The sequence below is a fragment of the Manis pentadactyla genome, chromosome 10 (assembly GCF_030020395.1).
Source record: "Manis pentadactyla isolate mManPen7 chromosome 10, mManPen7.hap1, whole genome shotgun sequence".
Lineage (NCBI taxonomy): Eukaryota > Metazoa > Chordata > Mammalia > Pholidota > Manidae > Manis > Manis pentadactyla.
This window is the reverse complement of record NC_080028.1, coordinates 42,875,035-42,888,911: the sequence shown is the minus strand read 5'-3', so window position 1 is coordinate 42,888,911 and position 13,877 is coordinate 42,875,035. Positions and strand designations below refer to the sequence as shown.

Below are 13,877 nucleotides of genomic sequence, written 5' to 3'. Positions count from 1 at the left end.
ATATTTATGACTCAAATATCTTCTTAAGATCTGACTCATTAACAGATTATACAAAAACCTACAAAACTTTCCAGTCCATTACAGGCTATATCAACTGTTCTCCCTGGCTATGTTTTATTTTGGTGTTATAGATGGCATTTTCCAAACATATTTTCTTCAAATCAAGGACAAACTTAAAATAAAAAGGAAATGAAAATTAAATTGAGGCCTAATTCACAGACATTTCTGCAAAAAAATCACATGACATACTGTGTTCCTATGAAAAAATTATTTTATTATATGTAATATTTTAAAATTCTGGTCATGACACAGAAATTGAATCCCTGAATTTCCAGACTATGGCAAGAATTAAAACATCCTAAAGAAAAGGTTTAGTTTATCCTACTATTTTGGTTTCACTGGTAGGAAGTATAGTTATATATGTATATTGGATACAAATGGAAAGAATAAATACATTGAATTAGCATTGTTCTCCTTATTTTACAATCATTTACAAGCAGTTTTCAGGTAGCTTCAGAAGTATTCAAGGTGTTAAAGAGTGCTTTTTGAGTATGGAAACACCTAATAAGTATTGTACGTCATTATTAATTTTTAAAATAAACCAGTAAGAAAACACATTTTTTAATCTACAACTGAAATACATCTAAATGTTAACAATGTACTAACAGAAAACAGAAATCTAGATTCTATAGAATGTACTTCAAAACAACTATCTTATTTTTAATACACACTTTCTAACTTGAACATCAACACTAATTGCTAACCCACGCACAATTTAATTTTTATTAAGTAGAGTTAACACAAAAATTGGTAGTATTACAAAAAATATAAATGAATATTAGTTTTAAGTAGGTAGTAATTAAGTGCAAATAAAGAATGATAAAAAGTTTACATTGCATGCTACATTCAATATATTTTAATTAAATATATTTATATTCTAGACTAACTAGATTTCAATTATAAAAGTGACAGATTGAAGAACTTAGCTCAGTGTTTCCAGGTATCAACAGGAAATGATGTAAAGTGAAAATCATCTATAATGAAGTCTATAAAGAAAACAAACTTCTTTGAGACCAAGCTTTTTGAAAATAAAGCTTGAAATGAGATAAAGATAAATATCAAAGGAAGGAAATCAAAATAAAGGAGGAAACTATGTATTGGAAGCTACGATTGGATGCACTGGTATTGCCAGGGTCCTTTTGTTTGTTTCTTTACATGTGCTGCAAAAGGATAGTCATTTGTTTGGGAGAGAAACAACCCTGTGTATCATATTCATGAAGGATTTTTTTACCTGTTGGTTCCGTAAGGTGTAGATGAAAGGGTTCAAAAGTGGTGCAACAGAGGTATTGAGAACTGCAATTCCCTTGGAAAAAGATACTCTCTGTTTCACTGATGGTTTAACATACATGAAGATGCAGCTGCCATAAGAAAGGGAGATCACAATCATGTGAGAAGAACATGTTGAAAAAGCTTTTTTCCTCTGATTAGCTGAAGGGATTTTTAGAATTGTTATCGCAATATACGTATATGATATTATCACCATTGCCAAGGTGACCACGAGTGTCATCACAGCAGAAATGTATCCCATCGTCTCGATGAGCAGTGTGTCTGAGCAGGAGATCTGCATGAGAGGAGTTGTGTCACAGTAGAAATGATCTACAATGTTGGAGTCACAGAAATCAAGGTTTAGGCCCAAGAGGAGAGGTATAAAGATGGTAAAGAACCCAGCAAGCCAACAGCAGAAGACAAGCTGTGTGCAGATTTTAGTGCTCATGATGGCTGTGTAATGCAGGGGCTTACAGATGGCAACATAGCGGTCATAGGACATAGCTGCCAGCAGGTAAAATTCAGATGCTCTGAAAAGGAAGGCAAAAAACACCTGAGCAACACATATAGGATATGGTTTTGTCCCCAGTTGCCATCATTACCAGCAATTTAGGGATGCATGTAGTGGTATAGGAAATTTCTAGGAAAGAAAAATTCCGAAGGAAGAAGTACATGGGGGTCTTGAGGTGAGTATCCAGCAGGGTGAGTGTGATGATGATCAGATTGCCGGTGATGCTGAGCAGGTAGGTGAGCAGCAGGAAGGAAAACAACACCACCTCCAGCTGTGGATCATCAGTCAGACCTGCTAGGATGAACACTGTCACTCTTGTGTGGTTCCCCATTACTGTCCTCTACTTGGTCAGGTCTAAATGCAAAAAGAAGAAAAAAAAAATGAGGATCTCAATGGAAAAGTTACAGTGATAACTTGTGGTGAACATCATGTTTCAGCTGGAGCGAAACAAGGCTCATTCACGTTCCAAAGATGGTCACGGCAGGAAGAACAGTAGTTTGCCTTCCAGGGTATCTAGACAGAGAGTTCAATCTTTAGTTTGCAAATCTACTAAAGGATAACCTAAATGATGACAGTAACTGTTCATTGTTTTTATGTGAATAATTTATAAACAGGTTAGAGGGACTATTCAAAACCTAGAATGAAAGTTTTTCTCTCTCGGATTTATGCAAGACTTTAGGATGTATGCTATTTCTGTTTAATATAAGAAGTTTGCATATGAGGAGCAAGTCAGTACCTATTATTATTAGTGTTTCAGCCCAAGTTGCATTTCTCTCTGTCTCTCACACACAAACATGTTTCCTGAACATCTGTTATGATCACTACCCTACCTACCTCGCACTGTGAGAAAATCAGTAGCCACAATGCTAATTTCCATTTTCGTATGCATGTTGTGCATTTGAGAATAGACCTGTTAAAATCAACTGAAGAATGAGGGGAAAAGTAAAAAAGTAGATAGAAATATAAAAATATGTATTCAGGACATTGTATGAAGTATGAGAGGTCAAAGAAAAGAAAGATCAAAACAAAGCTTACAGAAACCTAGAGAGGTAAGAAAGGTTTTTTAGAGATAGGAGAGTGAGTTTGGTGAAAAATTCTAAAGAATATTAAAAATAAGTTAATAAGCAAGTAAAATTTTGAAAAATTAAAAATACAGAAATTAGTAATATATAAGTAACAGTAAGTTAATATTTGTAAAAAAAATTATACAACCAAAAATTTACCAATTATATTTCTCTGCACGTACTTCTTTTCTTTTTGATTATTTTATCTTATTATTTTTATTAAGCAAAGACTGTAATGATGAATAATGTTGAGATCAGCATGGCATAAAAGAGATGAGGAATCAGTGTTTGGTAATTAAATTATTAAACACATAGTGAATCTCAGAATAGTGGTGAGATGAATTTCAGGATGCATACTTTTCCCTAAGATAGTATATTTAAATGTTCGGCTAACACATAATTAAGAAAATGTTAATTATAGAAAACTATTCTCAACATCAGGTATGTATTAAGACAGTTATGTTGTTTAGTTCTGCACAGGTAGTAAATGGAAGTTCAGGAATAGTTTGAAAGAGTGTGTTTTCCAAAGTTGTCCTTTCAAAAACTTTTTTTGTAAATAATTATAGACAGATATTAGTGCATTTCTTTAAAAAAAATTAATAATATCCCTAAAGAAAATTATCTTCATCATCAAACACAGAAAAAGTTTAAATTTTAGTGGTGGACCCTAGATAACACAATGTTTTCTGTCTTGATAATATCAAGGTAATTGTTTCCAACCTCTAAAGCATGCATTATTTTTGAAAAGGCACATACATAAATTAAAATAAACATATAAAGTAAAATAAAAGTTTTTTCCTTTAATATCAAGAGGAGTTTATAGGAGGATACTAAGATACAAAAAATAAGACCTTCTCTCAAAGTTATGTTAATCGTGTACACAGTTTGTGTGAAAAGAGATGACTAACAATTTTCCCTTTACATTCACACTCCTTTTACATTCATGTAACTGTAGCAATTATTATACATCTTCCCTCATTTACACAAATCACACCCATGGCATTATTGCAGGAATGCACATATCTAATACACCTAATTAGAACTGTTCCATGTCAAATAGACCAACTTTTACCAAAACAGAATGTAAAAAATTAAGGTCACATTAGCAAACCATTAGAAGGCAGGCCTGTGAATGCAATACGCTTAGTTGTATTACTTATTGTGACTATCAGATAAATTTTTAAAAGGAAGAGTTTTTAATACTAAATTATGATTGCATTCTATTTGTATTCTTTCACCATTTTCCCTAAATCAAAATTTAAAGGGTGAGAAGAGATAATATTAAATGTATAATGCTGAAATTAGAAAACAGGGGCTAAAATATATCTTACAAGAAATGGTCTTTAAATTTTAGATATGCCAATTCTTTTCATATTTTTGAGCCCTAAAACAGTTTGCGAAAAACACTTAAAAACTCAAATACCGTTTTTAAGAAGATGTAATATGCACAGATTTTTTTCGACAAAATGTAACTCCTCTGCTTCCACATTTCGCTGCTTCATCACCCAGCTGTAGAGAGCACACGGGCAGCCCGCTCCTCTCTGGCGGAGCTCAGGCTAACTGCAATCTACGCCTGTTTTTCTTTGCATAAATGGCAACTTCATAAACATTTTGTTGTTCTTTTTTCAGATTTTAGACTCCTGTATTAAATATTCCCATTACTACCATTTACTTATTCATGTAATAAATATTTTTCTAAGTGTTATTTGCAGTGCTATATAAATTAACAAACACTAATCTCATGGGGTATTTACGCTTTTTGAACTCCGAAGGGGAACATCTAATGATTATGATGAATTCTCAGTAGGATATGAGATGCAAGAACACTATTCCCAAAGGATCAAATATTTATATGTGTCCAAAGGCTTTTCATAGGCACTAAATATTTTAAAAAATAACTATGGAAAAAGAAGACACTAATTTAAACTCTCCAGATAATTCAGTAGAGATTTCCCTAATATATGCTTGCCTTTCCATACTGATGTTTGGAATCCTATATATAGACACGAGGATTTGGAAACAAAATAGAATTATTTTAATTGGCAATAAAAGAGACATTATAAATTGGAGAATTTAGCCAGTCATAGAAAAAATTGTACCTCAGGCTAAATACACCATGATTAATACTCCAGATACAACTAGCATCTCATGTCCTTTATGCCATTTGATTTCTTTTCTGGAAGTCATCTTTTCTCCCAATAGTCTTTGTGATGTTATCTAGAGGATTTTAAAGTAGATTTTAAAAATTTCAGAATTTCAAAGCATTCTCCATTTCTTCTATATTAATAGATTATTAACCTATGCCTATAATTAGCCTTCCTTGCAATTTATTGTAGCCATGTAGCTGACTTCTGTTCGAAACTGTAAATAGAGATAATGTGCAATTTCTGTTAGCGGGTTGAGCTTGTCCTCCTCAGTTCTTGTCCCCCCCACAGCAAAGCACTGAAGGGCAGAGACACAGTTGTGAAGCAGAGTGAAAGTTTAATTTGAATACACTCCAAGTGAGGAGTGGGCCAGAGTCAAGGCAGACAAAGGTTTACTTGAATAAACCAGAGAGGAAGGGAAAACAGAGGGAGGAAAGGGAAGCTCATTGAACTCCCACTTTGCATAGGGCATAAACCCCTGCCAACTCCTATGGCTGGTCACCTGGCATCCAGTGTCCGCTTGAATCTGCATTGCATGGGACCTGAGTCCCCACCACCCCAGGAAATAGGGGAGCCGAAGAGCACTGGACGGAGTGAGACTATCTTCTGAGAACTTTCCAAAGGTAAAGAAAGGAGATTTTCAGGCAGGATACTAAGGAGCAGGATGGTATAGTGGCATCTGCGCCCAGGTCACCCAGGAGATGGGTACTTGCAAGCCAGGAGCTCTCAGTAGCCCCTTCCCAACTATCTGGAGTGAAACAGAGAGAGTGACACACTCAAAGAAAGGGAACTGTGGGCAACCTCACAGAGGAGGTGTGCTTAAGGATTTGGGGTCTGGAGTTTTATAGGGCATTTTGGGTAAGGGTCAGCATAAGGCATGATGTACACAGGTGATTCATAATTCCTCTGAAGTTTTGTCTTAAAACACTGTTATTTAGGTGACTGTGTGGGTCTGGTTCCCATCATTCTTTGTCTGCATAGGTTTATTTATACTTGCAAGGTCTTTCTCCTGCCCTGATTCAGGGGCAGGAAGAAGAGGGAGAAACAGCATATGTAAGAATGAGAATAAGTTAGCATAAGAGTAGCCATCTTAAGGGCCTAGAAGCAGTTTTCTGAAGTTGTGACTTAAAAGAAAAAAACTGGAACTGGGTAAGGCCTTGGAAAACAAGTTAATCATGAACACCGGGATGGGGGCAGCTGTGGCCTTCGGTCAGCTAACCTTGGTCAGTTAATCCTACATACCAAGCTTATCTTGCAGAACCTCCCTAACAATTGAAGAGTGGTCTTACCTTGCTCTCGCTTAACCCCAGGATGTATGTCTTGCAAAGATAATGTGCAGCTGTGGAAAATTACTAAGAGTTAAGTGTTTTGAAAATGCTATATAAACCCTTGGTTTTGAGTGCTCGGGGTCCTTGTTGAGACCCACTGTGTCGGGCTAACTTGGACCCCAGCTAGCTGGAATAACAATAAACCTCTTGCTTGTTGCATCAAGAGACGCCTTTCGTGAGTGATTTGGGGCGGCGTCCTCCTCTGGGGGAATCCAACATTTGGGGGCTCATCCGGGATCTGCGCTCACCCCGCTTCACTCCCGAAGTCGCTCTTGGAGGAAGAGGTAAGATTAGTGGCGCCTTGGGTTGTCTGTATTCTGTTTTCTGTTTTTCAGTGAGACCGGTCAGAATTCTGAAAGGGTACCCGTTGTCTGGCAGCTGTCCCGATCCCGTAAAGGGGTCGAGACTGCGGTCGGTAGACGTACTAGGAGCACCGCAGGCTGCAACCCTGGGGGACGCCTCGGGGAGGTTGGGGGGCCAGGGACACCTGGTAGCCTCCCGTCTGTTTTTCCGGCAAAGTGAACCTGATGAGATAGGATTGATTTTTGGGCGCCGAGAGTATCAACCCTCTGATTCCTTTCGGTTTCTGTTTGAGACTCTGAGGAGAACTAAACGCGGCCGCTGTGTGTCTAATTTGTGTGTGTCTTTGTTTTTTGTGTCTTTTACGTGTCTAATTATTGTTATACTGACAATGGGACAGACGCAGACGACCCCCTTGTCTCTCATGACAGACCATTTTTCTCAGACATTAGGGAGAGAGCTCACAATTTGAGCACGGACATCAGGAAGAGAAAATTTCGTGTTTTCTGCACCTCAAGTGGCCATCCTTTAATGTTGGCTGGCTGCTGGAGGGAACCTTATCATTATGTCTCAGTCTGTATGTTTGTGAGTCTAAGTGTGTAAATGAAAATATCTTTCTACCTCCGGATGGTATTAATGAAATTGATTTAAAGACAAGCGCTTGTGAAAATTGGGCATTCTAAAACTTCCAGAAAATCTGATGGAAAATGTTAAACATTTCAAGAAAATGCTTGAAGAAAAGCTTGACTTTGTCTAATGTTTAGTAAAAGTTTTCTAAGTAATCTGGCATGGTTGCTAAAAATAAGTAAACAAGTGTAGCAAATAAACATCTTAATAATAATACTGTATTAATGTATAACAGTGTGTATGTATGCAAACAGCTTGAGAATTTTTGTGGTAACCAAAATTTTTAAAGTTTGCTAAGTTATATAGACATATTTTGTGCTTAATGAGAAATTGTGTTGTAAAGCACATTTCCAAAATGATAATATATGTTCATAGATGAAGAATGCTAGTGTAACAGTTTACGGTGGCCTGTTTTTCAGTGTTCACTAAAAGTTAAAGTATCAAATGATTTTAAGTTCTAATGAAAACTACTTAAATAAGGAAAACATTTCTCTATGCTAAAAGATGTATGTTTTAATAAGAGAAGGTATGAAGAATGGAAACTCGTCTGCATGCTAAAGAATGTGTTTTTTGATAAAAGAAAGTGGCTTTGTTCTAAAGTGCAGCTGTTTGTTAGAGAGGGACAGAGAGACAGAGACAAAGAGAGAGCAGTGTGGTGCAGCAGCGTGGTGCCTTTTGTTGTAGCGGATCCGCTCAGCTTGTTGCTTTGGAGGAAGGTCAAGATGTTTAGAGATAAGGCGGGACAAACCCAGGCAAGCCCAGGCATAATTCTCACCCGTTTATGTGCTTGAGACCATGGGGCAAATGAAGAATAAATTACTATATTCTTACAGATATAGTCATGCTATGTGAAATTAAAGCAAGTGAGTCTTGATATCAAGTGCACAGCAAAATTAGAATTTTGTTTCCAGTTAAAAAAACAAAACAAAAAACAGTTTTCTTTAACTGTTAGTCTGCTCTTAATGTTGAAAGATTGCAAAGAGTTCTCTAATTGTTTTATCAAAGCAGTTTCTCATGCTTAAAGTCTCAGTGAGTTGCCAGAATATTTTTTTAAAAAATGAAATCTTAATATTAAAAAGACTAAAAGCTAAAGTTTGTTAACAACTGTGTAACCTTTATTTGCCTTTGAAATATTTTGTTATTGAAAACGATTGCATGGCATGAGAAACTGAATTATTTATTCCTTATATTTTTACAAGTAGAAAAATCTCTCTAACCAACAAATGATTAAAGTTATTACTGATTATTTGTTTTCTTAATTTATCCTCCTAAGCAGAATGGTAACAAAGCTTTTTTTTAGCTGATTAAATGCACTTAGTTAACAAACCAAAATTTATTCTTAAAAATTAAACTGTGTAGAATCTGGACAAGATTATGCTTCTCCCAGAAAAACAGGTTTCACTGTAAAAGTTTAGATGGACAAACATGTGGCCACTTTTGAGAAAGGTTGTAATAGATTTTTTTGAGAACCACCAGGTCTTCTTGTTTAATTTATATGCTGTAGATATGTTTGTATGTTTTAAAAAACATGGAGGACTCTCCATATTTTTTAATGCAAATGATCTTATAAACTGCTATGCAAATTCTATTAAAAGCTCTATCTACTATTAAAGAGTAAAACATTCTTGAAGCTTTCAGAGAAGACCTGTAGACTTAAGCACTTTCTCTGCTTTTTTGTATCTGGTCTTAGACACTTATGCTGAGATATGTTCTTATTATTTTCACTGTTTGTAAGCTATTGTTTGTATATAATCTTTAAACCATCCAAATATCCAGCATAACTTTCCATGTCACCACAACCCACTATTGACGCCATGAATGAAATGGCTGGTTAGAAAGCCAAAGGTCATCATTTCTCAATCCCTAAATGAAGAAGTAAAATGCCTGATCTCTTTCATCTCAAAGCATATTTCTGGTCAAATCTGAATATCTGTGTGAAGGAAAGAGACATTTAAATTTGAGATTCTGCTTAAACTTTTAAGTTGAATTTGACTATAGCCATATTCATTCTTTGTATGTATCTCTAACAAGTCTTTTGTATGCCTAGTGATATTATACTCTGCCTTGAGTTTAGACAGTTCTTTCAGCTAAATGTGAATTCTTATTGTAGCTTTTTTCCCCTCCTGAAAATGAAAGCAGAAAAATCTACCATCTGCTACCATTCTCTCAAGAATGCTTGGTAACCTAGAATTTTTTGACTTTGTATATATTGTCTTTAAAAACTGACAGCAGCAGTCTCCCCTGCTGCCCCACCTTTTTAAGATATCTCATTTACTGTGCTGGGTATATAGACAATAAATGTGTAATGATAGACAGTTCTAAAAGAATTAAATGCAAAAAAGTGCTTTTACCTCTAGTTAACTCTGATATTTTCCAGAGGGCCCCTGGAACATGTCAGAATAATTTTTTCTCATTAGAGAAAGTATTTGACTAATTTGGCTTATTTATCTGATATATATATATATTTACCAGGAAAGCACTGTCAAAGAGAATAATGCCAAACTTTGTTACTGAATGTTTTGTATTAAAGAAATATCAGAATTTCCTTATGTCAACTGTCTTACAGTGGGCTCTCGTCGGATCTTTGACCATTGTCATTTGTAAGTTTTTTGTCATTTATAGTCACTGTTTTGTTGTTCCTGGACTGGTAAAGAACTAGATTTCAGCAGAACAGGTATTAGTTGCATAAGATTACATAAACTAAAGAAAATGGTTTTGTGTCTTTTTGTTTCGAATGTTGCTGATAGTGTTTTGAGCTTGTTCTCTTAAGCTGACAACAGTTTAGTAGATGGCTGTCTTTATAAGCAGAATTGAGACATCCTTCTCTCTACCTGATCCTTACAGAGTTTAAAAACTTTCGGTGACTGTTTTTGTATTCCATGGCAGTATGTTTATTTGCACGAGTTTAGTAAGAATCTGCTTTCCTTGTGAGAAGACTAATTAAGAACACTGGTTATACTGCCAGGGCTTTGGCTGGAATGTCATACCTGGGAGACATGTGCATGGACTCAGATGTGAACAACTTTAAGGAACTAAGATTGACTTTATAGGGCCAACAAAGCCCCTTGGAAGAACTAGCCTGGTACCTTGCTTGCAGAGTTCCCAGCAGCCTTACCAGGTGAATAAAGAAAGTCGCTTCCTGGCAGGTGCAGAGACCTCGAGAAGAGAGGAATTCATCCAAATCTACAGGTACTGCAGGCAAAGCCTGATGGCAGGTCTGGCTTGGCTGTCTAGCCTCAAGAGGCCCTTAAAGGTTCAATCTGAGGTTCCTTGCAAAAAGTTCCAGCAAAGCATATTTAAAAGAGCCTGTGTAATCAATTGCTCTTCTTGCTGCACTTGTGCAAATAATCAAGCCAGCTGTTAATTATTTTCTTAACCTGGTTACTTCTAATAAAAATGAAAGTGATTTTAAAGTATTGTTTCAATAATGCAGCCTCCTTCCAGAATAGAAAATCCAACTCCAGATGTTGCTAAATAACCTAATAACACAATTTGTTTTATCTTGCCTAGAAGCCACAAAACTGCAAATAGTAATAGAAACGAAACCCAGAATAGAAGCGCCAGCCTTCTGAGGCCCTCTCAACTGACCAGTGATAGAGACCTAGCTGCACTCTTTACTGTGCCCCCTTCTCAGCAGGAAGCAGACAGAGCGGTCATCGCCCCCTTTCCCTAGCAGCAGCTAGAGTCTCTACCTGTAGAAGAGAGAATGAGACAGGGACCGTGGGCTTAGACGGAGTGGGGTGAGGGCCTCTGGAGGAGGCGGGGCGGGATGTTTGCAATCAGAGCAATGTAACTACATGCTGGAACTCCCCCCTACTAGAACTATGTTGAACATGGAACTCTGGAATCATTCTTCAGTGAGATCAGTTAATGTTCCCCAGATAAAGAAAAGTAGCACATGTTTTATTATGCTAATCATTTGTAATCGTGTATAAGATTCACTTTAGCATACTGAAAAGCCCAGGCCTGTGTGCTGTCTTTCCTCCTTCAGATCTGACTGGGTAATTTTGCAGGCTGAGCAACTGACTTAGCATGCAGACCCAGTTGTAGACAGCATAGTAAAAAGCAAGATTCTTTAGCAAATAGACAATATCTCAGCCCACCTTAGAGGCTGGGCATGCAATCTTTTGATGTGCACCCGAACCAAGGCGCCAGTGTCCCAGAGAGAAATCAAGGAAAGAAATTATCTTTAATATTCAAAAACCCCTTCCCCGTTACCCAGACTGACAACCGCGATTTATATAATAAGTTAAAAGCTCTTCAGGCAGTCCAAAGAGAAGTGTAGACCCAACTAAAAGCAGTCTATGAGCCCGGCACTTCAGAAGCAGCCCACCTGTTCCAAGTTAAAGACTTTGTGTTTGTAAGGCGACACCGAGCGCAGACCCTTGAGCCACGGTAGGAAAGACCCTACTTAGTGTTACTGACCACCCCAACAGCAGTCAAAGTTAGTAAGATTGCCGCCTGGATCCACGCATCTCATGTGAAACCCGTTGTCTCAGCCGAGACAGCTGACGACCATCTCACGTGGAAAGCCCAACCTACTGAGAATCCTCTCCAGCTTAAAAATCACCAGAAGACCCCTAAAGTGACCAGGTGCGAGTCCAGAGACACCAACGCTGTTTAGCTGACCCACACACCGTTCTCAAAAACTATTCCAAGATAACCACGTCAGCTGGACAAAGACAACCCTCAAAAGCTAAGACTGTGCCGTTCATATTGTGCCTTTCCCCTATTGCACTACCAAACAGATGACCTCTAATTTCATGATTGAAATAGTTACAAGAAGAAGAGGGGAATGTAAGAATGAGAATAAGTTAGCATAAGAGTAGCCATCTTAAGGGCCTAGAAGCAGTTTTCTGAAGTTGTGACTTAAAAGAAAAAAAACTGGAACTGGGTAAGGCCTTGGAAAACAAGTTAATCATGAACACCGGGATGGGGGCAGCTGTGGCCTTCGGTCAGCTAACCTTGGTCAGTTAATCCTACATACCAAGCTTATAGTGCAGAACCTCCCTAACAATTGAAGAGTGGTCTTATCTTGCTCTCGCTTAACCCCAGGATGTATGTCTTGCAAAGATAATGTGCAGCTGTGGAAAATTACTAAGAGTTAAGTGTTTTGAAAATGCTATATAAACCCTTGGTTTTGAGTGCTCGGGGTCCTTGTTGAGACCCGCTGTGTCGGGCTAACTTGGACCCCAGCTAGCTGGTTCCTGAATAAATTCCTCTTGCTTGTTGCATCAAGAGACGCCTTTTGTGAGTGATTTGGGGCGGCGTCCTCCTCTGGGGGAATCCAACACATATAGGTTAAATTAAAGAATACGCTGGGCTTCTTTGCAGGGTAAGTAGCTATCACAGTGGCATTATCTAATCTGTACAATGAAGACATGGGCTGTGCTCAGATGCTGTTCTTTCTCTGGGGAATGTCCAGACATTCTAAGTTACTACTGGCCTTTGGAACTTCAATTCATTAACTCATTAACTCAGTGAGTCTTTTCTGGCTTTCTAATTTTATCTGGTTAACTCTTTGAGTCCCTTTTAATGGACTTAACTGTCCTTATTCTCGGTCCACCCTGCTTATGTCTGTTTCTGCCTAACATTTCCAGGGATAATTACTTGGTAAATAGGGCTTGCTCTCCTTTCCTTCTTTACTCGCCCACCATTGCAGGGAAAACAGGTGGCAAGCCCCTGGGAGCCATGAGTATGAGCAATCACCCTGGGGAAAGGGAATCAGTAAGAGGAAACACACCCAGCTTCTGGACACCATCGCAGGCCACACCAGATCAGAGACACAATGACTTCATGGAAGAGTTTCAACATACCAGCCTGAATATTTAAATAAGACAAAAATATTTTTCTTGTTGTTGTTTAACCTTTGGGATACTTGTTTTTCTCACTTTCTACCAAACCTTTGTTATTATCAAAACTAGTTTCCTAGGACTGATATTTCATGTTTAATTTCTTTACTGTGTCCCATTTTTAAGAACATATGTTCATACCTCTTTTTCTAAGAATACTTCTGGATATTTTTCCTAATTTTCCAGTTCAAGAACCCCTGTTTTCCACTTCCAAATATTGGATAAGTGTTTCCTGAACATCAATACTAATCATTTAAAATCATATATTTGTGAGATCCTGAAGAAAATATCATTTCCAATTATTTTACAGACTGTGTGATAAATATATGTAGATGTCCTTGGGCCTCTTCCTATTTCAGTTATTTTCATGATTTTGGTCATTTGAGCCTCCCTCTGGTACTCATGTGAATTTCTGTTGGATATTTAAAACTAGGCAAATGTTATAGGCTCTGAATGATGGTTTGTTCTGACAAATAGGATTTAATTTACTGTGGTACACAGGTAAAGGCACACAACCTTGACAAAAGCATGTCATGAGATTGTTCAAATATGATCCATACTTTTCGTGAAACGATGAATTCACTGTGTTTATTGTTAGGGTATAAGATCTCAGTGTTCTCCACTAAAAGCCTAGGGATTTATCTATGCTCTTCCACTTTGGCAAACCATAGCGTCAAGTTGTTGTCTTCAGAGACTAGGAGATTTCAGGAATGTCCTCTTAGATT

General features: G+C 37.4%; 2 protein-coding genes across 2 annotated transcripts in view; both read right to left on the bottom strand.

Moving 5' to 3' along the window:
• Positions 1-272: 272 nt before the first annotated feature.
• On the bottom strand, positions 273-1,910 carry LOC130679053 (olfactory receptor 6C3-like). The gene has a single exon (XM_057486769.1). The coding sequence runs from the start codon at positions 1,826-1,828 to the stop codon at positions 1,235-1,237; it is 594 nt and encodes a 197-aa protein (XP_057342752.1). The 5' UTR covers positions 1,829-1,910; the 3' UTR covers positions 273-1,234.
• Positions 1,911-2,127: 217 nt separating this feature from the next.
• LOC130679045 (olfactory receptor 6C74-like) overlaps positions 2,128-13,877 on the bottom strand; it is a 266,982-nt gene continuing 255,232 nt past the window's right edge. Inside the window, exon 4 of the mRNA XM_057486760.1 lies at positions 2,128-2,191. Within this exon, the coding sequence (XP_057342743.1) occupies positions 2,186-2,191 (6 nt within the window). The 3' untranslated portion in view covers positions 2,128-2,185. The remainder of the gene's footprint in view (positions 2,192-13,877) is intronic.